At 34.8% G+C, this 21,296-nt stretch overlaps 1 protein-coding gene across 4 annotated transcripts in view; it reads right to left on the bottom strand.

The window, feature by feature from the left end:
• Positions 1-21,296, bottom strand: part of CDH10 (cadherin 10) — a 74,778-nt gene that overhangs the window by 37,245 nt on the left and 16,237 nt on the right. For 3 of the 4 annotated variants that reach the window (XM_086609017.1, XM_086609015.1, XM_086609016.1), the window contains exons 2-4: positions 11,215-11,509; positions 1,743-1,862; positions 955-1,122 (exon numbers count right to left, since the gene is read on the bottom strand). In XM_086609017.1, the coding sequence (XP_086465143.1) occupies positions 955-1,122; positions 1,743-1,862; positions 11,215-11,509 (583 nt within the window). The remainder of the gene's footprint in view (positions 1-954; positions 1,123-1,742; positions 1,863-11,214; positions 11,510-21,296) is intronic. The other variant, XM_086609019.1, reaches the window with a different exon arrangement.

Here is a 21,296-nt window from a genome sequence, read left to right as displayed (position 1 = left end):
AACTACAATATTAAATTGAACAAAATTATTTACTACATTTGTGCCATAAAGAGCATGTTAAAATCAGAATCATTTGAAGCTGTTTATGTTATTGTGAGCCTGAAGGCTGCTCATCAGTAACTACTACATTCAGTAGAGTTTTATAGAGGAAAAAATAAGTGGTGAGGATACTCTCAATCCTTTAGCTATTAAGTATGTTCAAATCACCTTGCAAATATTACAACTTCAGTATACACAAAAGGCTTCAGATGTCCTTAAAACATGTAACCCTTTAGCAAGCTTGATGTTCCATAGTTTAATATTTCCATGTTACAGAGAAACCAAGAATGTTGTTTGTGTTTTAGTTTGAGGATACGAAATCTTAATCGTTGTACTGCCAGAAGTCAACAAGCATTATAAAAGGCTTTGGTAAACTTAAGCTGAAAAAAAAAAAAGTTAAATGTCATTTACTTTGGGAAATTTTCTATTAGGTTTTGTAACACGGTAACTGGAAAAGTACAAATCTGTTTAATTCCCTTCAAGTAATTTCTTTTCCACATTCTTCAAGATTAAATATTTAAGCAGATACTACAATTCAAACATTTCTGCATATCTAGAATTACTACATGTTTTATTTTCCAGTGGGGGAGTATATGGGATTTAAGCAATAGGTAAGGGAAAAAAAAAAACCTTGCTCTAATGCTCTTATGAGTCTACCTACCACCCCCTCTCATAGTACTAGAAAGTGTTCCAGGTTTGCTGCAGTTTTATTTGACCATGTAACCGTCTTCCTAACAAAAAAATGCTGTAACATTTAATATACTGCTTTAATAACAGCGAATAAATCAGTACATAAGCCTTTTGTTCATGTGTGCCCCATAATCTAGATTTACTCTGAATTAAACCAGATGGTGATTGCTTAACTCTTTAGTTTGAAGCTTTTACAGTGCAAGACAACTATTAAATGCAGCTTACTCTGGGGGAATCGAGGTGGATTGTCGTTGACATCAGTCAAAGTGATGTTCACGGTGGTGGTCCCTGATAATCCACCCATCTGGCCTCCCATGTCCTTTGCCTGGATAACTACTTGGTACTGCTCCCTGTTCTCTCTGTTCATGTTTGGCAAAGCAGTCCTGATGATGCCTTAAATAAATAAATAAATAAATAAATAATTGTTAATAATCTCTTTATTTTTGATGTGCAGCAAACTACTGTATCTTTTTTGTTTCAGTCTATGAAATACATTTCTAAAATATTCATTTCATGTTTTAAAGTGCCAATTTCTGTTCATAAGCTTTATAAATAGTCTTCAGTACAGGCTATCTCTTTGTTGAACAAAACCTTCTCTCTACATCACAGCTCCCTTTCCAGCTAACATGTCATGTTAAAAATGATTTAAGATATTTATGCACAAGGTTCAAGAGTAGAAAGAATACCTTTTTTTATTCCAAGTAGAACCATTAAGAAAAAAAGAACAACATTTTCTGTGACACAAACCTTTATTCTTGCCTTTATCAGAAATGTTGCTATTTAGATTCTTAAGCTATCAATAGTATCACTGTAAAGTTACTTATGCTTCACAGTGTCAGCTGTAATAACACCAAGTTTTTATATTTATCACAAGAATTACAAATTATGAGGAAAAAAGCAAGAAATTATTTTAGTTAGCTTTTAAAATTCATTTTTAGGTGATTCAAGATATTTAAAATGAAAGAAAAAGTCTACATTTTATAGTAAATGGAAATAATGACAATTTTCCTGACCTGTTTCTGGTTCCACAGAGAAATATGGCTGTCCCTGAAGTATGCTGTAAATTACTCTGGCACTGTTTCCGTATGAAGGGTCATCGGCATCAGTAGCAGTAACTTGCACGACAGAAGTACCTGAAACATCCAAAATCAACTTAGTTTCACATGGTACTAGGTGGAGATTCCAGAACATCAATTTTCATTTGAGCAGACTCCAAAGAAAATTTCAACTAAATGTCAATTGGACTTTTCAAATACATTTTATGATCTTATAGTCAACTTCAGGTACATTTTTCCCTATTCCAGGATCTTATTCTACATAAATTGAATCTAAACTTTCCTAATCCCACAATTGCGATTAAGATCTAGTTAGCAAAGGTAAACAATAGCTATGGTTGAGTTGAATTCTTATCCTTACCCAGCTACAATCATTATATACTCACTTATATATTATATATCACTTATATACTCACTTCCTCTTTTCAGAAGACTTGTTTTTATTACAGTAAATATCTGCTTTCCATTATCTGGAACAGGTATTTTTGTGTGTGTGTCCAATAATATCAACATGATATGAAACTACACATGCAAGAGCATGACAGAAAAAGGTGGTCATTGGAACTTGGGAAAAACTAGTCACTATTTCTCCTTACCTTCTAAGTTTTATTATAGATATCTACTAGCAGAAGAAATATTGTCATACAGACTTTGAAATCTGCTGCTTGTTTAGACTCCAGAAAATTTTCTAATCTTAAAGACGATCTTTAAATTTTAGTAGTATATACCAGTCCTTCAAAACACGAAATGTTTAACTTTGCCTCTGCCATTTCTTGCTGAGTCAAAATAGTTTCTACATCCTATTCAATTCTTCCACCAGAGAAATAAAGTATCAGTAAGTCTCTCCTCTTTCGCACCTCCATAAAGTGCAGATATGATTTTAAATATACAGGAAAGAAGTGAAAAAAAATGCAAGGAAAAGAAAATAAATCATCATATGCATGTAACTGGTTAGCCATGGGCTATTCTCAGGATCAGGAGACTTTCAAACCTATTTCTGTTTTTATCCCAATTTCCTTCCACCAAATACTGCCAAACATTGTGAAATAAAGCACCTGTAAATCCAAGCCACTTGGTAAACTCTTTATTCCCTCTCATAGTTTGACTACCTTACATTTTTATTCTAACATACATTGAAAGGCAAATAGAAGCAAATGCTGAGCTTGCTCAGTTTGTTTGGAATTTCACAAGATGATGACAAATCTGCTTTTGACATATCAGTTGTTCAACAGAGTGAACAATTGTACCAGTATCAATGGAATGAGCACGTGCCTAACTGCTGAATCAGAGACGAGTTCTTAGAAATGTTAGCTTTCAACTGTTATAGAACAGAAACACTTGTTTCTGTGAGTCCCTGAAAGTACTTGCATCTCACAAAGAAGAAATAATAGGCAAATTCCTGGTTATATAATTACTGTTATTAAAATAGAATGAATCACTGATTTAACAGAACAAAGCCTCAACATAAAATAAAATTTAAAAAACAAACATAATAAAAAAATAAGATAAAAAATATGACTGCTTTCCACTGTACTGATGATTGCTCTAGTGATCATCTAGATTAGGTTTGAAACTGAAAATCTGAATGTCTTTAAAATATAAGAATGCATGGGTGGTAGAGCTGTCCTAAAAACTTCATCTGTTTCTAATTCACAAATGTCTCGTATCTCCAATCACACTGAACTCCATTTGTAGATATATGTCTATATAGCTATTCTGTTAAAAGGCCTTTTTGTTGAATATGTTTAAATTCTGAGGAGTGTTGCCTTGATTGTGAAGTGCACTTATTGGACCATCCTGGTATGTAGCAAACTGCAGTGCTATAATGTATATTGGCTTCTGAAGAATATTTGCTCTGAAACAACAGAGAGGAGGTGTGTAAAAGAAAGAAAAAAAAGAAATCATCTTCAGTAACTTCAGTAACTTCAGTAACTTAAGTACTGCGAGTTAAAAAAAAAAAAGCAATAGAAAAAAGTACACCAAGTACATTGATTAACATGGAATTATCCAAGTAAAGTTTCCAGTTCCTCTGTTTTATAGCCATAAAACCAGAGAACACTCAGCATCAAGGTAAATATCACAACACCACATGTATTAGTGAGAAAAGTCTATATTGCAAACCCATGACATATTTTGTCTCTATTAAGTGTAACTGAATTATTTCTTTCTTCTAATTCTCACATTTCCTCCACATGTTTAAACTAACAGCATTTATTAATAGGTCAATTGTATGAGATTTTAATTTCATTTTTGTTTTAAAAAACATGCAGAATTGACTTTGAAGAATAATTTGGAAGAAAAATGAAGAACACATTTAGTAGCTTTAAAAAAAAATTTTAAAAAAATTCTATTTGCAATGTAATAATATATGTTTAATAGTTACTGCTTCCTCAGCTATATGTGTCATAATGCACATATATTAATTCATGCTGGTTTAATACACATGCACATGAAAGAGAACAAATCATATCAGCTATCCTTCTCTCTAGCTGCAATAAGCATGGCTGCATATACACCCAAAAAAATCTATCAATCATTTCTGAAAATTGTAGATCTGATCCTGTTCCCTTTTAAGTCTGTGAGAAAAGACTTGGTCTCCTTAATTTCATCACTACCACACAGTGCGATTTACACAGTGGGTTGTGCTTAGGGTAGCATACACCCCATTACCCAAAAGCAGGAAGGATGAACTATGCTTTTTAATGTTGCCTCAGCCATTTTGGCTTTTGCTGACCAGCCATTGATCAGGTACCTGGCAAGAAAAGTGCAAGGGAACTGCTACATTTCTGCCTGCCATTCAAGATGCAGAAGTCACGGCTGTGATCTTGTCCTTTACTCATAAGAAGAGGAGAGACATGCTCTCTAAGCTTCCACTGAGGGATCGTGATTCCTACGAAAAACCTGACAGAAACCAGGCAAAGAAGCAAACAGAAGGAGTGCATCAGTGTATCAGTTACGTCATGGACATCAACTGTCAAACTATCGGCTTTTTTTGCTTTGCTTCAGTTCACTGAAGACCACTGATGCTCAATACCACAAATATATTGTTTGCTCTGGTCTGAAACCTGGACCAGAAATCCAAAGGCACTGAAGATGATCAGTTGTGCTGGGGTTTAAAAACTACAGCATGGGTGTGGCTTAGTCAGCACTACTTGGTCTGGGCCTCTATCTTTTATCTAGGCAAAGATTGCTGATGATGATGTTGGTAAGATTCTTTGGCTTTCAAGATCTAAAGCCTAATCTGAAGTCTACAGGAGCGCATAAAGGAAACAGTGATAATACACTGGAGAATATGGCACCAGCTATGTTATTAATAATACCTATATATTCTGTAAATTTCTCCTTGTATACTTCCAAATTTTATTATAAAATAAACTAGAATTATAAGGTGATGAGCTAGGCCCAGAAATAAACAGTAATTTTTCAGATTATTGCAATTGTCAGAAGACATATTTTAACACAATATTTATTATAATGTTTGAATGTCCCTAGGGTCTGCTACTATAATGGTAATTAATATATTTGGCCCTTTTTAATGTGTTGCTTTCAAACATCTTCAAACACCATACAAGTATTAATGACTTTGACTTCACAAAGCATTTATGATGTAGATGTATTAGATAAGAATCACTGAAGATAATTAACTAGGAAAAAGAACTCATAGAATATCCATTGTAGAGATGAATTTGAAACTGAGATTTCCTTTTCCTTGCTCCCAACTGTGTTACGTGATATTTAACTAGAGCAAGTACCCTCCATAGTAAATTATCCATACAAATAACAAGTTGAATTAATAGAAATTTTCTGCTCTTTCTAGTGGAAAAGAGAGGAAACAATGACACATGTTCTCCCCTGAAATAAACTATTTAATGAAGCAGAAGAGAAGTGCAAAGGGCTGCATATTCAGAAAAATCAACGTCAGAAAGGTCTTTGAAAATGACAACCTGGAAATAAACATGTCAGTGGATATTTCCAATTCTTTTAAGATGTCCCTTCCAAAGGAAAAAAAAACAGTTTAATCTTGCGGATTTTTCTATTTTTTATTTTTGGTTTTGCTTTCCCTCTCCCCTTATTTGTCCCCTCTTCTTATTGCAGGATTTGTGTGCAGAGTCAAATTAGAATTTATAAAAACTCTAAAATTTTGATATAATAATTTGGGTTTTCAAAATCTGCCATTATTGATACTATGAAATTATAAGTCTGAAGATTCAAAAGGGTTTGGTGAGAGAACTATAAAAAATAATAATAAAAAGATTTTAAAATATCTTTGTTAATAGGAAACAAGAAGGAAGTGTTATAAGATAAATACTAAGGCAGAGAGGATTAAGTATTGGGAATTGGTGGAACAGCACTAATGAGGGAATGTGCAAAAGCCTAGGGAGAAAGCCAAGCAATAGTAGCTCTAGATGCTGTCTAAAGAGAAAGACAAGAAGAAAACGACAAGTAGACATGACAGGCTAACTGTGGGACACCCAATCTGTGGTTCACACATAAACCCAGAGGGAGGTTAAATCTTATAAAACATACATTGATATCCCCAATTTTGAAGCAGAAAAGACCAGGTAGGGAGCATGACAGATAGTAGAAAAGTATCTTGAAGATACACAATGGACTAAGGATAAGGAATGCTTAGAGAATATATAGGCTTCAACAGATGAATAGAAAAACATCAGCAAATAAAAGAAAGGATGTGATGATTTAAAAAAAAAAATTTAAATAACAAAAAATTCTGAAAGCTTGTCTAAAAGATAGGAATAGGAAAAATCCAAAGGAAAAGCTGTATAGAGGAAAATAGACTCACCTGCAGTTCTGAAAAGAAACCTTCAAATGAGCAGAAAGAGATAGAAAGGTGAAGAAAATGATGTACAGAACAGAAGATTACAGTAAAAACTGTACGAATATTCTGAGTCATAAACTTTGGAAGTAAGGAGAGGAAAAAAGTGAAAGAAGATAAAATGTCTGGTAATCAGTTCAAAGATTTCAGGAGAACAAGACATCTTCTAGGATATTAACCCAACTGCAAGATCCTGAAGTTGACTTATTTATCTCTGCCTTTAGTATGATTAATGAGTAGCTTCTGCTAGAAGACAGATGAAGATGAAGAAAGATGAAGAAGACAACAAAGAATTTATGGACCTTTGTCAAGACACTGTATTTGATAATAATCCACATTCTCAGGTATCAATCTAGCTAATACACAGTCTGAGGAAGAAATCAAAACTTCTCTTACTGGTCTGAAAGAGGCTGGTGTATGGCTACGTCATTATTCGATACCTTGAAGATGAGGGCAGAGGGAGCAGATAGAGACTTAATAGTCTTTTTCTTACCTCTTGAGCCTCTGTAGTACCTTAAAGTATAGGGCATTTTCATTTCTCTCATTATGAGAAGAATGTTGATAGCACACTGATGTTTACAGCTGGCGCTGAGGCCTCAAGGACTTTTCAGCTACCGTGTTCTTGCCAGTGTGCAGGAGCACAACAGGCTTGGGGGGAGCATGGCCGAGACAGAGGGTCCACAACTTTCCTTATGATTTGAACTTAAGATTGAGGGCCAAATTGACCAATTAGTATTCCATATCATGCAGCGTCATGCCCAGTATAAAAGTGAGGGACAGCTGGAAAGAAGGGCTTTTGCTCTTCCAGGGCTCTCACTTTTGAAATCTCAGAGTGCTCTTTCTGTCTCGCTGTCTATTTTCGGGCTTCTCACTCGTCTGGGACTGTGATGTCAGGACTTACCTGTTTTGGGATCATTAGTTGAGGATGGGACAGGCCTTGGTCAAGGGGTGGTGAGCAATTACACTGTGCATCACTAGTTTGTATATATTATTATCATTATACATATCTATATATTCATATATTATTAGTAGTAGTACTAAATTGTTCTTATCTCGACCCATGAGTCTCTTTCCCATCCCCTGGATGTGAGGGAGAGTGAGTGAGCAGCTGTGTGGAGTTCAGTTGCTGGCCGGCCTGAACCATGACAGTCCTTTGAATGTACAGATGAGGAGTAGGACATTTCTTCTTTAAATTTTTGAAACTCCTCAGACAGCTTCTGCACAGCTGAGATGCGAGCCTGTACAGAAGTATTGTCTTCATATTGCTGGAGTCAAGTGACCACATCACCCATGGGTGGTATGTCTTCTCTGAGATCCATTGCTGCCAGTGAACTAGAATATGATGGTGGCACACTCCGTAGAATCTTCTGCCACATTGCAGAAGATGTGCACCGGACGTCATACAGATATTCAGATAACTGTGTGTTTCTCAGGTCATAATAAATCACCTCTCGCATGGCTAGTTTCCTCGGGTACTCGATACCAACTCTCTATGTTGACCCACTTGCCTGGATTACTGGACAGTATCCACCCATTATTCTGTACCGCACACGTCATGCTCAAATCTCACATATATACGTATATACCATTCCCTTAGTCTGTGGGTCATCCTTCCATAAAGTTTGTTGAGTTCATTTAGTCCATTACTCTGGGCTCCTTCTGTCATGGCAGTCTCTCCAGGTAGGAGAGACTATATGTCATCCGTTCTACCAACTGAGTGAATTCCACATCATCTCTCCAGCCCTGTTTTCAAACACTTACAGAAAGGTATTATGTTTCAATATGCTGACACAGGTGAGTGCCACAGAAAGAGACAGATTCAATGCAACAGTACAATTACACCCAAACCTGTAATTTCTGTCTGCATTCCTTACATCAACAAGTCTGATACTTAGTCCATGCCAAAAGTACTGGCCAAGTAATGGGCTATTCACAATACTATAACTGAAAACTAAAATAATCTGAATAGAGTAAAATAGAGCAATGTAGGAATTTCTTCCTATTTTCCTTTTGATGGAGAGGATTTTTTTGATGGAGAATCAAAATTTTCCTTTTGATTTTCCTTTTGTTGTGATAACAAAACTAGTTTTTAACGTTTCTTTTTTTCCATAAATCTCTCAGGTAAGTGTCTGTATTAAAAATGCTTGAATTTTATGATGTCTGAAAAAAAAAAAGATACTGATTTAAAAATGTTTTGTGATTAATTATGTGATATTACATTTAACTATTATACAAATACATGGAGACTTTTTAACACACAGTTTCAAATTACTAGTGAATTCTATTTGCCTCAAAAGTTTTATGTAGTTTGATCCTTAGAACATTTCTCCCCTCTCCATTCAGCCTTTGGTTTTGAGATTAGAGAGTAAATTTAAGTTGGAAAATTAAATTAGTGTTAAGAAGAAATGAATCAACTTTGAGAAGTACCTTACAAAATCACGTCAACTACTCATGGACCACAGATGAACACATGCCTCTAGATGTCAGTCAGAAAGCTAAAAGTCATAAAGCTAAAAGCAAATTCTACTTATCAGGCAGTTAGTACGTCTAGCAGCTGAATGGCCGCATTTATAAAATCCAGGAACAAGATATGTTTTAACCTAGTTACAATTCTTCAAATTATTCTCATTTTATTGACAGAACAAAGTATGTTCATTTCAACACAACTATTTGTGTAAAATATAGGGTTAATATTCTAAAGACATCCAAATGGATGTCTTAATAGTGGATGTCTTAATATTCTAATATTTAGAATATTAAGGGTGGATGAACTACTTAGGGATATGGTTTAATGGGGGATTAGGGATGGTTGGACTGGATGATCTCTAAGGTCTTTTCCAACCTAGAAATCTATGAAGTTTTTTGTTGGTTTTTTTACCCATTAGAGTAGTTTTTTGGATATTTTTCTTATCAACTTATCTCTTTCTCTTATCATGTTTTTGTTTTGTTTCAATACAGTAAAATTTGCACTTTCAGAATTTATATGATCTATGTGGACATACAGATACATTAGAACCTCACATCCTGAATATTTTAGAATCATTGAAATGTCTTGGATGCTTAAGAATACTTAAGAAAAATATTATCTAATTTAGACTGACAAAATTTGGAATCAATAGATTACAACTGAATGTTATATAATAATATATAGTATTTAACAAAAACATTGAATGATTTTAATAAAACCTTTCCAAGAATATTTTAAGCAATGTCTTATGAAAGTTACAGAAACAACATGAGAAATTAAGTGAAAGCTCTGAGATGTCTTTTTTCAACCCTACTGTAATCTTACCCCATGCCTCTAGAAAATGCAGCAATGCTCTTTCAAGATGCTCTGCTTAAAATTATATACATTTACTGAAATGCGTGATTCTAGAGAACTGATCAGTAAATTAATAAATCAGTATTACATTTTGTTCTATTTTGGAACAGTAAAGAAAGACAACTTTTCAGTTCTCTACTTTATGTGGACAAATTTGATACGATGTTAGTACAGCCTTATGCGAGATTGAAATATCTTACTAAGAATAGAAAATTATTAGTATGATGCTTCCACACATTGCTGCACAGCTTTGGTGAGGCAATTCTCTTTCAATAATTATTATATATTTTCTTACTCTTCTAACACGTTTCAATGACCAGGAAGCTAAGTACTGAAACTTCAATACCTGTATATATAAAACATATCAAAACACTGGTTGATCTAGTTCAGGCAGTGGTAATAATTAAAATAGTGCTAATAGCCAAAAGTAGTATCAAAGTTATTATGTGATTTCCAAATATTTAGGAGTTAGTATTGTATCTACAGTTATACAATGAATAAGTGAATACTAATTTCAAAAAAGAGACTCTATATATTGTTTAGCTTTCAAAAATTCTTCTTAAAGTATCGTACGGGCTAATTACTAATAGCTCATTTTCAAAAATGTTATTGCTTATGAATCTAATCAACTGGCATGATCCAGGCTACAACTTTGTAGTTAATACATTGCAAACAGAAGAAAGATTAACTGAAACAGCTGTTTAAGATTCTTGAAGTTGCCATTCATGTGTGAGTTAAAGGAGGAATTGAAAGCACAAGAGGATTTGGCCATGCACTAAAAAACTGAAAGCAAAGAGAATAAAGAAGGTGTCTACCTTCAGACAGTGCATGAACAGCACATGAGTAAACATATAACTTTCCTCAGCCACAGAAAGGATGAAAGTGGAGACAGTTCTCCATTCAGTGGTTATCACCACTGGGGACATCCAGTGAAAATGAAAAGAAAAGATCATTGAGCTTTCAAAAGGTTAATTCAGTGATCTTATTCTAACAATTCTTAAGGAGGAAGGTGATTCACCTTTAACTGCTTTCTACTTATATTTATATTCCAAGTCACTGTAAATCAATAATTTGAATATTCTAAGTAGAAATAGACCTCAAATCACAAAAAATCTGTTTCTACATGCAATTCAAAATTTGAATGAACAAACCAAAATGATAAATACTTAACCCATGAGGTACAATTCTGAACATGACTGACTTTTCAGAGGATGGGGAAATTATTCATCAAGTAACATAGAGTGGGCATCTGTACCTCAGTATAAAGCACTTACCCACTACTGACATTTCAGGAACACTAGCAGTGTAAATTTCTTCCGGAAATGTTGGTTCATTGTCATTGATGTCATGGATTTTGATGACAAATTCAGATTCAGGCTCCACTGGTCTCAGAGTTCTTCTATTAATAGCTTGGGCACGCAGGGTGTAAAAGGCTTTCTCTTCCCTGTCAATTCTCCGAGTAGCATGAATGTCACCTGTTTTCTCATCAATTATAAAAAGAGTACCAGCTCCATCTCCTGACAAAATGTATTTGAGGGATCCATCTCCCTTGTCCTGGTCAGAATGAAGCTGAAAAGGAATAAAAATAGGAATATTTTATTTAGAAGAAATGAAAAGTTGCTGGGTTGTTCTATTTTTGTTTTGGTTTTATTTTAGTTTTAATAATTGTTATATATGAAATTATTCTGAGTGCAATAAACATGTTTAATACCAACAAAACAAAGTAATTTTCAGTCACAATTGACTGGCAGTTATGGTGTCATACTGAGGCATTTGTTTCCTTACTTAGCTCCAAGAATCTTTTAACTTGACTGTTGTGGCAGATTTTAGTTTTACAGCAACACCTGTTCTCTGCTAAGAAACCTTTGCACCGCAATTCTTAAAGAAGATTTTTATGTTAATACTGACCTTTTCCTTTCTTGAAGCAATCCTATTAAAAATTCACAACCTGCTGTGCTAGTTGTAAATTCACTAAGCAGATAAAGAACATGACAACTAAGGAAAATAGAACAACTGGTTCCATGTCATGCTAAATTCTTTTAATTATTATTTCATTTCATATTGTTTATATTTCTCCTAAATCAGAGAAACTTTCATTTTAAGTCATTGTTATTTTCACTTCATTAACTAATGAAAATAGCCTAAAGGAAAGAGATCTATTAAGCATTCAGTATTGATTTAATACCTGTTATGTAAGTAATATAAAGCTAAACTTCATCTATTAATGACCTGTAGTACTAACTGACTTCAGAATATCCATAGCTGAAAATAATATTCAATTATGTTGCTTTGTTCACCACGGTAATGCGGTTGGCTCATTTGATCTTTTGGGTACACTTACCATAATTTCTCTTGTTAACTGAAAAAATCTGGCATTCAGATTTATTTTCACCATGAAATGTATATTTTTTTTTTATTTTTACATTTAGCAGAACACTCAAATCAAGTAAAAAGTCTGATTACAAAAATGAAGTGGAAATATAAAGACTTTTGAAAAATCACACTCAAAAGCTACCAGAATGTTCCAAAAAGTTTAAGATAGAGCTAGTACATTTTTTCCCTTTCTAAAAAGTTATTTGAACACACATTAACAACATCAATTAGAACCACAGTAAGATCATATTTAATCATGTAAAAGGTTTTTGAGAATTTAAGCTCGCATTTCAGGTCATGAAAACCATTATGTATGTAGCTCAGTATAAATATCCCCCTTGGCATGCAGTTATGGAAATATTTCTCTTTATTTGAATATGATGTCCTCGAATTATCTTTCATAGCATCTAATTTAAGTCAGTATCAGAGGTAGAATATTGAACTATTAGGGTTTTGAATGTGACTTTCTTTGATTTTTGTGCTGAAACCAAATATATACAATAGAGTGAGGGGATAAGTTGAAGTCAAACAGTAGCCTTCTCTTCTGTGAAACATTTTAAAATACTGAATATTTCCCACACACTTGCAAAATATGAAACAGAATGAACTCATGTGGAATCTTGGATCAAAGACTTTATGATAGTTCGAAAACTTTCATTGTTCTAAACTTTGATTTTCTATATAAAGGCTTTCCTGTTTTCTTTCAGTTCAGAAATAAACCTTGAGAAACACTGTAAATATTTATCAAAGAATGACAAATTAAACTTTGCTTACATTACATATAACTATGTGTATGCTTACTTTACAAAATACAGATTTTCATACTACTTTCTTTATTTAATTCCATAACAAATAAAGAAATAGGATGCTCCAGAAAACATGAAGAGTAGGAAAGTAGATGTTAAGAGAATTTTTTTGCAAATAAATCCTATTCTTTCTTTTCATGCTGTTTGTCTTGCTGACTTCAAACTGAAGGCCTCAAATAAGTCTCATTCCCCTTTTGGGGAATGAATTTTTACTGTGAACTGTAATCCCTCATGCTCTTCTCTTGATGACTCATTAAAGTTGTGACCTTTCATCCTTCTAAGTAACATTCTTTTTAGGTGATTGGACAGTATCGTGCAGACTGTGGCCCATTTTATAATGTCGTTTAGTGTAACTAGTCCTCAAAATCTTATCAAGTGTTTTCTTCTCCAGATCTTCCTAGGATACCACATTATCTTCAAAAACGTTTTGGTCCTAATATCTCACTGGTGGTCCATGACCACTAGATACAATATTTTCACAGAAGAGTCATGAAGAGCAGTTGTAGGAGGCTGCTCTTCATCAGACCTGTGCACCAGAAATACAAAATAAAGGCCTATTTGAGCAAGAAAGATTGGGGGGAAAAATAATCTTTAAATGGGCACAGTGCAATTTTCTTATACGCTTTCCAAAGTCAGATATAGTATTTAAAATTCTTACCAAAGCTGACAACATTATATTGAGGCTTCAGTGCCTGTTCTTTAACTCAGAAATCAGTTAGCAGAGTCTGTCAAAATTCATTCTAATAACTTCCCTATCTCCAGAAGAGCATAACCTCATGCAAACTGTTCCCAGGAATAGCATCTAGCCAAATTTAACTCACAAATCATGCAGGGAAATTGTTTTGGAGACTGATATTTAGCAAAAGCATGCCAGGACCTTGCAAAACAATTAAACAATGCCAATAACTAATGCTTCTAGTGCCTGGGAATGTTATCTGGCACTAGAAGCACAAAAGCAGCGTAGCGAAGAGAACTAAATCAGAAAATGAAGAAAATCCTGACACTTCAAAATGTGAAGCTTTTGAACAACTGTATTTACATCCAGTTCAAGATGTAAAGATTTTTTAACATACTTTTTTGTATAATAGGTAAGGTACTATTGATGTTGATGGTTTTCCATTTCTTCTCCTGTAGCTATGTGTATGTCAAAAATTCTTATTAAGTTTTTACATCACTCACAAAATCATTAACCTCTTATCTCTCCCAAATTCAAGCTTTATAGATTGTTTACCACGTATATTAACCAAAAAACTGGAAAGAGAGCTGTATATAAGATTTTGAGACATTCAGATAAAGTCTTTTAGAGAGCTGATAGTTGCACTTCAGAGTAGCATACTTAGAAGGAATACCAATCTGCATAGTTTAGAAGAATACTTTAACACAGTCGTTGTAGAAAAACTTCAAATTCAGAATGACATTTCAGAAGGTTTTCTTGGGTGATCAGGAAACACAAAGCTATAGACAAAAGGAACAAGGCTTCTAGATATAATTAAAAGAGTGAAAATAATGTATTATATATAAGCAAGGAAAGACAATATCTCTCATGCCATTTTTCTTAGCTCTTAATTCAATCCAGATATTATTAGACGAATCAAGATGGCTACGGGCTGCCCTATGTGCTTGACAGCCTTGAACACTGAATCTTTACCCAACTCTGAAATGCATAAGCAGTGTGTCAATCAGCACTGCAAAGTTTTGTCATTTTACTCTAGTATTAAAATAAGTCCTGTGAAATATTTCTCTGCTACTTTTAGTATAAAGTGTTTCCTATAGTTATTTCGGCTAATGGGCATCTGTGATGCATGTCAGCCAAGCTGAGAAATGGAGAGACATCTGTTTCATTTAGTAATTTTATTGCACAAAACGATCAGCTGTGAAGATGTGGTTTTGTTTTCATATCTGTCACTAATATTATGAAAACTTTTGCTTCAGTGAATTTCTTGCTGTTCTTCCACAGAAATACTTCCCTTTTCAGCTGTCAGTGTTATATATATTTCATATAAAATATTTCTCACTGTATAGAGAATCAGAATATCTCTTGGCTTGATTTTATATAGCCCTGTTCCATCATACAGTAATTGCAATTACTGTGAAGGACAATTTTGCATATTTAGTCATCTGTCTAAACTGGTTGAACAAACTTTTAGATTGAGAAGGATTTCATATGAATGAATGAGGGTAACAAAATGGAGCGCTGTGTGAATACTTAAAAAAGAAACTGAGTTGCCAGTCCGAGAGAAAAATAGGTTTTAAAAGATGAATTTAATTAAAATATAATACCTTGCTCTTCAAGGTAAATGCAACCATAAATAAAATGACTTAATAAAAAGATGCCACAAGGTAATTCAGCTCAAAATCTTTTTAGATCTGTAAAAGATATTTGTAAAAGGCCTTTGAGAATGCTTTAGATGAACAACATAATAATTCTGCTTTAAAAATGACTTGAAAATTGCAACATGTGAGTTCTACGTTAATTGACTTCCAATGATTCAAGTCAAACCTCCCAATTGCAAGAGTGTAGGTTTTCATTTCCTCCTCACCCCATGAATTCCACTCAAATCTGAAATCTCCTAATTGAATATTAAGGTTGTAGACTGTTTTCTAATAGCATACAAAGTGTTAATGTTATTTTCATCAAAAAAAGGCAGAAGATGCTACTGTGAAAAACAGAGAGCAGATTAGGTTAGCAGACTCATTTTATCATACAAAAAACTTCTGAAATTTGAAATTATTTATGAAAATGCCAGATAAAGACTTTAAGATTTGTCATACCTATTTCTGTCTGAATTTCAGATTCAGAAGTCTCTCCACGAATTTTCAGTGATTGGTATTCAGATGACTAGAGACCAGAATATGACTGTATTAACAAACCACTATTCAGGTTCAATTGTTACTGTAGGCATTAATACAAGTTCAAGTATGTTTGTTTGTTTGTTTTTTTAAACTTAATTTAAATTGCTATAATTTATAGGAGACTTTCCACTCCCATTTACATTTTTTTTTGCAGTCGTTACCAAATGGTAGACTATTCCAATATCATCTCACTAAACACATTTTAACTTCTACTTTATAATCTTTTTTATTTGTATAATCTAGAAAAAAAATTTATACTTTCTTCTGCAATATATTTGTCAACATTTCAGTTCAATCCAACTATCACAGTAACAATGAGACCTCAGTACACTCCGGAATTACTCTATCTTTTAGATTTTATTAAAATAAGTCCTGAATTTCTCCTAATTCTAAGGACAAATTTCCAGGCAAAATGTAACCTATTAGCTCTTTTCTAAGTAATCATATTAGCCATTGATGCCAACATACACCTGTGGAAGCATTTACAATTTCACTCTAAGCACAAACTATAATATTACCACCTTCACTGGATACTTTGTAGAATAATAATTACAGTCTCTCTAAACATAATTACAACAATGGGCAGATTTGATCTGAAATCAGTAGAGAATTGTTGATATGGAACTTCCACAATCCAGATACTTATTTTAAACGTCATGAACTGATCTATTACATGATGCAGCTGTTTAACATTAGCTGCACTTATTCGAAAAGATTTTCAGACCTTCACTAGCTCAGGTCCTGTGCAGTATTCTCTTAGTTGCCAGATTTAACTGTCATGGCTTTGAGCCAGATTTTACTCACCAAAGAGATTCACTTATTTCAATTTATGCTTAAGGTAACGTTTAAAGCAACTCTCTTCAGTGATGAAAGAATTTGCACTAAGTTTTAATGAGACATGTCACACGTTTAATATTCTCACTCAGTTATATTGTCAGTTTGCCAGTCCTGTGCTATTGTGCGTTATTTAAAAGAGGAGACAGGTGGGAAGGAAAAAGGCACATTTCAAAAAGAAAATTTTGCGAGACTGGGAAAGATAAGGGGAGAGAAAACTAAAATGGAAGCATAACAAGTAATGCAAGATGAAGAGTGCTCTGAAATTCTTTTGCTTGCTGAGAAGAAGTAATAAACAGAAATTAAAAACTCCAGTCTGCAGTGCATTTTCAGACCATATTAGCTTACTTTGATTCATTATCCAAAGGAAAGCTTAAAATAATTGTTACCATTTCTATTGAGAAACATTGCAGTAGTTCCTTGCAGGTCAAGATTTTTATTTGTTCTTATCAATGTTTCAAAATGGTAAGAGATAAATTAAAATAAATAATATTTTTAAGGTTCCTTTACACATTCTTGGTGAAGCAATGTCTGTCATAGGGTTGTAAATATTATTTCTCCAGCTCTCTACAATTATCACGATCAAGTGATATCTGCAAGATTTGCAATTTCCACAAACTAATCATACAGCAAAGGTATTTTTTCATGACTAGACTTCCATCTTTTGCCCGTTATTTTAGCTTTTTCTAAATATTTACAGTCTAGAGAAGATAGATGGTCCTGTGTCATGGCTTAGCTCAGCTGGCACCTAAGCCACCACGAGGTCACTTGCTCACTCCTCCCCTCAGTGAGGTGGAGAGGTGAAAAATGTAACAAAAGGCCTGAGAGTGAGATAATAACAGAAAGGGATCACCCATCAACCATGTCTCCAGGGAAAACAGTCTCAGTATGGGGACAAAATCAATTTAATTCATTAACGGCTCATTCAGGGAGGATAACAAGAAACAAAGCCAGATGTCAAAGAAAACACCTTCCCCCCGCCCCTCCCTTCTTCCCTTCTTCCCGGCTCTACCTCCTCCTGCAATGGCTTAGAGGGACTGGGAATGGGGGCTGCAGGTCTATTCATCTATCTCATTTTGTTTCTGCTGCTTGTTTCTTAAAGGAGGAGGACTCCTTACACTCTTTTCCCCTGCTCCAATGTATCCCCTTCTCACAGGACAGTCCACAGACTTCTCCAACTTGAGTCCTTCCCACAGGATACAATCCTTACCCGTCAGATTGCTCCAGTGTGATCTTCTTCCCCGCAGAGTCACAGGTACTTAAGTGCAACTCACACAAATTTATCCTTTTAGTAAATTATTAAATCCATATTCTAGAGAATAGTATTCTCAAGAAAAATCCTTTCTATATACCAATTACTAAGTAGTTATAGTTCAAATCATTATATACAATTACATTACAGAATGGATGAGGTTGGTAGGGACCTCTGGAAGTCATCTTGTTCAACCCACCACTGCTCAAGTAGGGCCATCTAGAGCCAGTTGTCCAGCACTATGTCTAGATAGCTTTTTAATATCTCCAAGGACAGAGACTGGAGACTCCACAACCTCTTTGTACAACCTGTGCCAGTGCTCAGTCACCCTCACAAGACAGAAGAATTTCCTGATGTTCAGAGGAACCTCCAGTGTTTCAGTTTGTACCCATTGCCTCTTGTCCTGTCACTGGACACCCCTGAAAAGAGCCTGACTGTCCTCTTTGCCTTCTCTCCTCTAGGGTAAAGAGTTCCAGCTCTCTCAGCCTTTCCACATATGTGAGGTGTTTCAGTCTGTTAAACAATCTTATGGCCTTTCTCTGCACTCTCTCCAATAAGTCTATGTCTCTCTTGTACTAGGGTGCCCGGAACTGAACACAGCACTCTAGGTGTGGCCTCACTAGTGTTGATCAGAGGAGAAGGATCCTCTCCTTTGACCTACTACATCATCCCTGGATGCTTCGACAATGTTTCTGTATTCCTCCTAGGATACCTGTACTCGCTTCTACTCTCTGTAGGCTTCTTTTTTGTTTGAGTTTGGCCAGGAGCTCCTCATTCATCCACACAGGCCTTCTGGCATTTTTGCTTATATTCTTATTCATTGGGATGGAGTTCTCTTGAACTTGGAGGAGATGATCCTTGAATATTAACCAGCTTTTAAGGGCTTCTTTTCCCTCTAGGGCCTTATCTCATTGGACTCTTCTGAGCAGGTCTTTGAAGAGGCCAAAGTCTGCTCTTCTGAAGACCAGTGTTGTGAGATTGCTTTTCACTCTTCTTTCTCCTCAGGATCCTAAACTACACCATCTCACGTTCATTGCAGCCAGGACTGTCATTAACCTTCACATCCTCAATGAGGCTCTCCTTTTCGGTGAGTATGAGGTTCAGCAGAGTATCTCTCCTTGTTGGCTCCTCAGTCACTGAGAGGAAGAAGTTATCATCAATGCTTTCCAAGAACCTCCTGTATTGATTATGCTCTGCTGTGTAGTTTCACCAACAGATATCAGAGTGTTTGAGATCACTCATGAGCAGCAGTCTGTGAATGTGAGGTTCTTCCTACCTGTTTTTAGCGGGTCTCATCCACTTGTTCTTCCTGGTCAGATTGTCTATAGCAGACACCCACTATATTGTCACCTTTGACTGTCTTCTCTTTAATCTTAACCCATAAACTCTCTGTTGGCTCCTCTTCCATTCCCAAGCAGAGCTCTCATGCACTCTAGCTACTCGCTCATACAAAGGGCAACTCCCTCTCCTTGTCTTCCCTCCTGTCCTTTCTAAAGCGCCTGTATCCCTCCATTGCAACAATCCAATCATAGGAGCCACAACATCTCAGTAATCCCAGCAAGGTTACAGCACTGCACCTGCATGCTTCCAACTCATTCCCTCTACCACGTGCATTATTATACAGGGTTTGGGGAATTTATCCACAATGGTGCCTTGTAAACACCTTGTGGGCACCTCAATTACATAGGGAATTACATTTATATAGGGAAATTTAACTGAATCTAATTGTTTTGTAGTAAGACTGGGTAGGTAGCTATAATTAAAATATAAATTAAAAGTTTTCCTACCAAAGCAGAATATTTTATTCCTCTATCAGACTGTAAGATATCAAAATAACCAAATTTGAATAGAAACCTTGGCACACAAGTCATATAGAGCATTACATGTTATGGATGCTATGATTCTATGATTCAGTGTTCTATGATTCTATGTGTGTATACGTACAAGACAGCATCACCAGCCCCGTGAACTATATTCCTCAACCACTTTTACTGGAGGCAGAAAGCGCATCTTGATCTTTGCTGCTACAAATTAAGAACAGTACTCCATAGTAATCACTTTTCTTTGCAATGTTAATTGCTGTTTTCAAAATGTGTTCTGTGTCCTACATCACTGATGAAAAATTATTTCTAATTTATGTGAACTCTGGCAAGCAGCTGATAAGTTCAGTCAATATTTCCATAAAGCTTCTATGACATTTGCTTGCATTTATAAGACATCAGAAACACTCTTTACCTAATCTCCCCTTTCCTAATTTCCAATAAAATATACTATGTTGGTTATGTTGTTGGTGTTTGAGTTTTCTTTGTGGTTTTGGTTTGGATTCTTTTGTTTGTTATCATTGTTTTAAATCTCTTAGGTTTGGTATAAATTCCTGCTTTACAATTATACAAAACTCTCTATTCTTTTTGTTTTGTCTATAGAACCACAGAGAGCTTTTGCATTCGTTTTTTTCCAAGATTAGGCCCAGTTTCATGAAGCTTTAGTTCTTGTCTTCTGGCCTATTAGCTGTTAGTCTCTCTTTTTTTTTTTTTCAGTAGAAAGAATTCTTTACTATTCCTAGAAAACTTCCTAATTCTCTTTTATGGTACACAGTCTGACATAGCACTAGAAATAGTATTCCTCACTCTTTCACTTACTTTGTTTTCTATGGCACATCATTATCCCTTCCTGGCAAATACATTAGTATTACTGAAATCTTTACCATTATTCTCACATGATAAGCCTTGATTAATCCCATGCAGCTTTTTCATTGTCACACTGCTCCGTAGTCCTCTAGCTATTACATTTATTTTACTTTGCTTTAACTAGAAAACATGCCACTCCTGACACATAGAGAATGGTCTGTCACATAACCTGACCTAACTAAAGAGATAATTAAGCAATCAGTTTTCTTATCTTCCAACTGTATTATTTATATAGCAGACTCATTATACTTTTTGAATGACCTAAGACATCCTGCTGATTGCTAAAGGTATTCCTAAGTCCTCTGAGGAATCCTCTGTGGAGCTGGCATCCACAATAATATCACTGTGTAAAAGTGTGGCTATATTCCCGAACAGTAGTTCTTACAAGTGACAGATATTTCCAAAGAACAAGAAGAGTGGAGAGATCAGTGAAATTTTGCAAGTAAAAATATTAATATCAATTTACAAAAGTCCTGTATCTTTCCTGACTCTGTCCCATCAAAGATATATTTAATTATTTGACTATACCCATTTAACCTCTCCTGAAGCTC

Source organism: Tauraco erythrolophus, chromosome 3 (genome assembly GCF_009769465.1).
Source record: "Tauraco erythrolophus isolate bTauEry1 chromosome 3, bTauEry1.pri, whole genome shotgun sequence".
Taxonomy (NCBI): domain Eukaryota; kingdom Metazoa; phylum Chordata; class Aves; order Musophagiformes; family Musophagidae; genus Tauraco; species Tauraco erythrolophus.
This window is presented reverse-complemented; position numbering and strand designations above follow the sequence as displayed.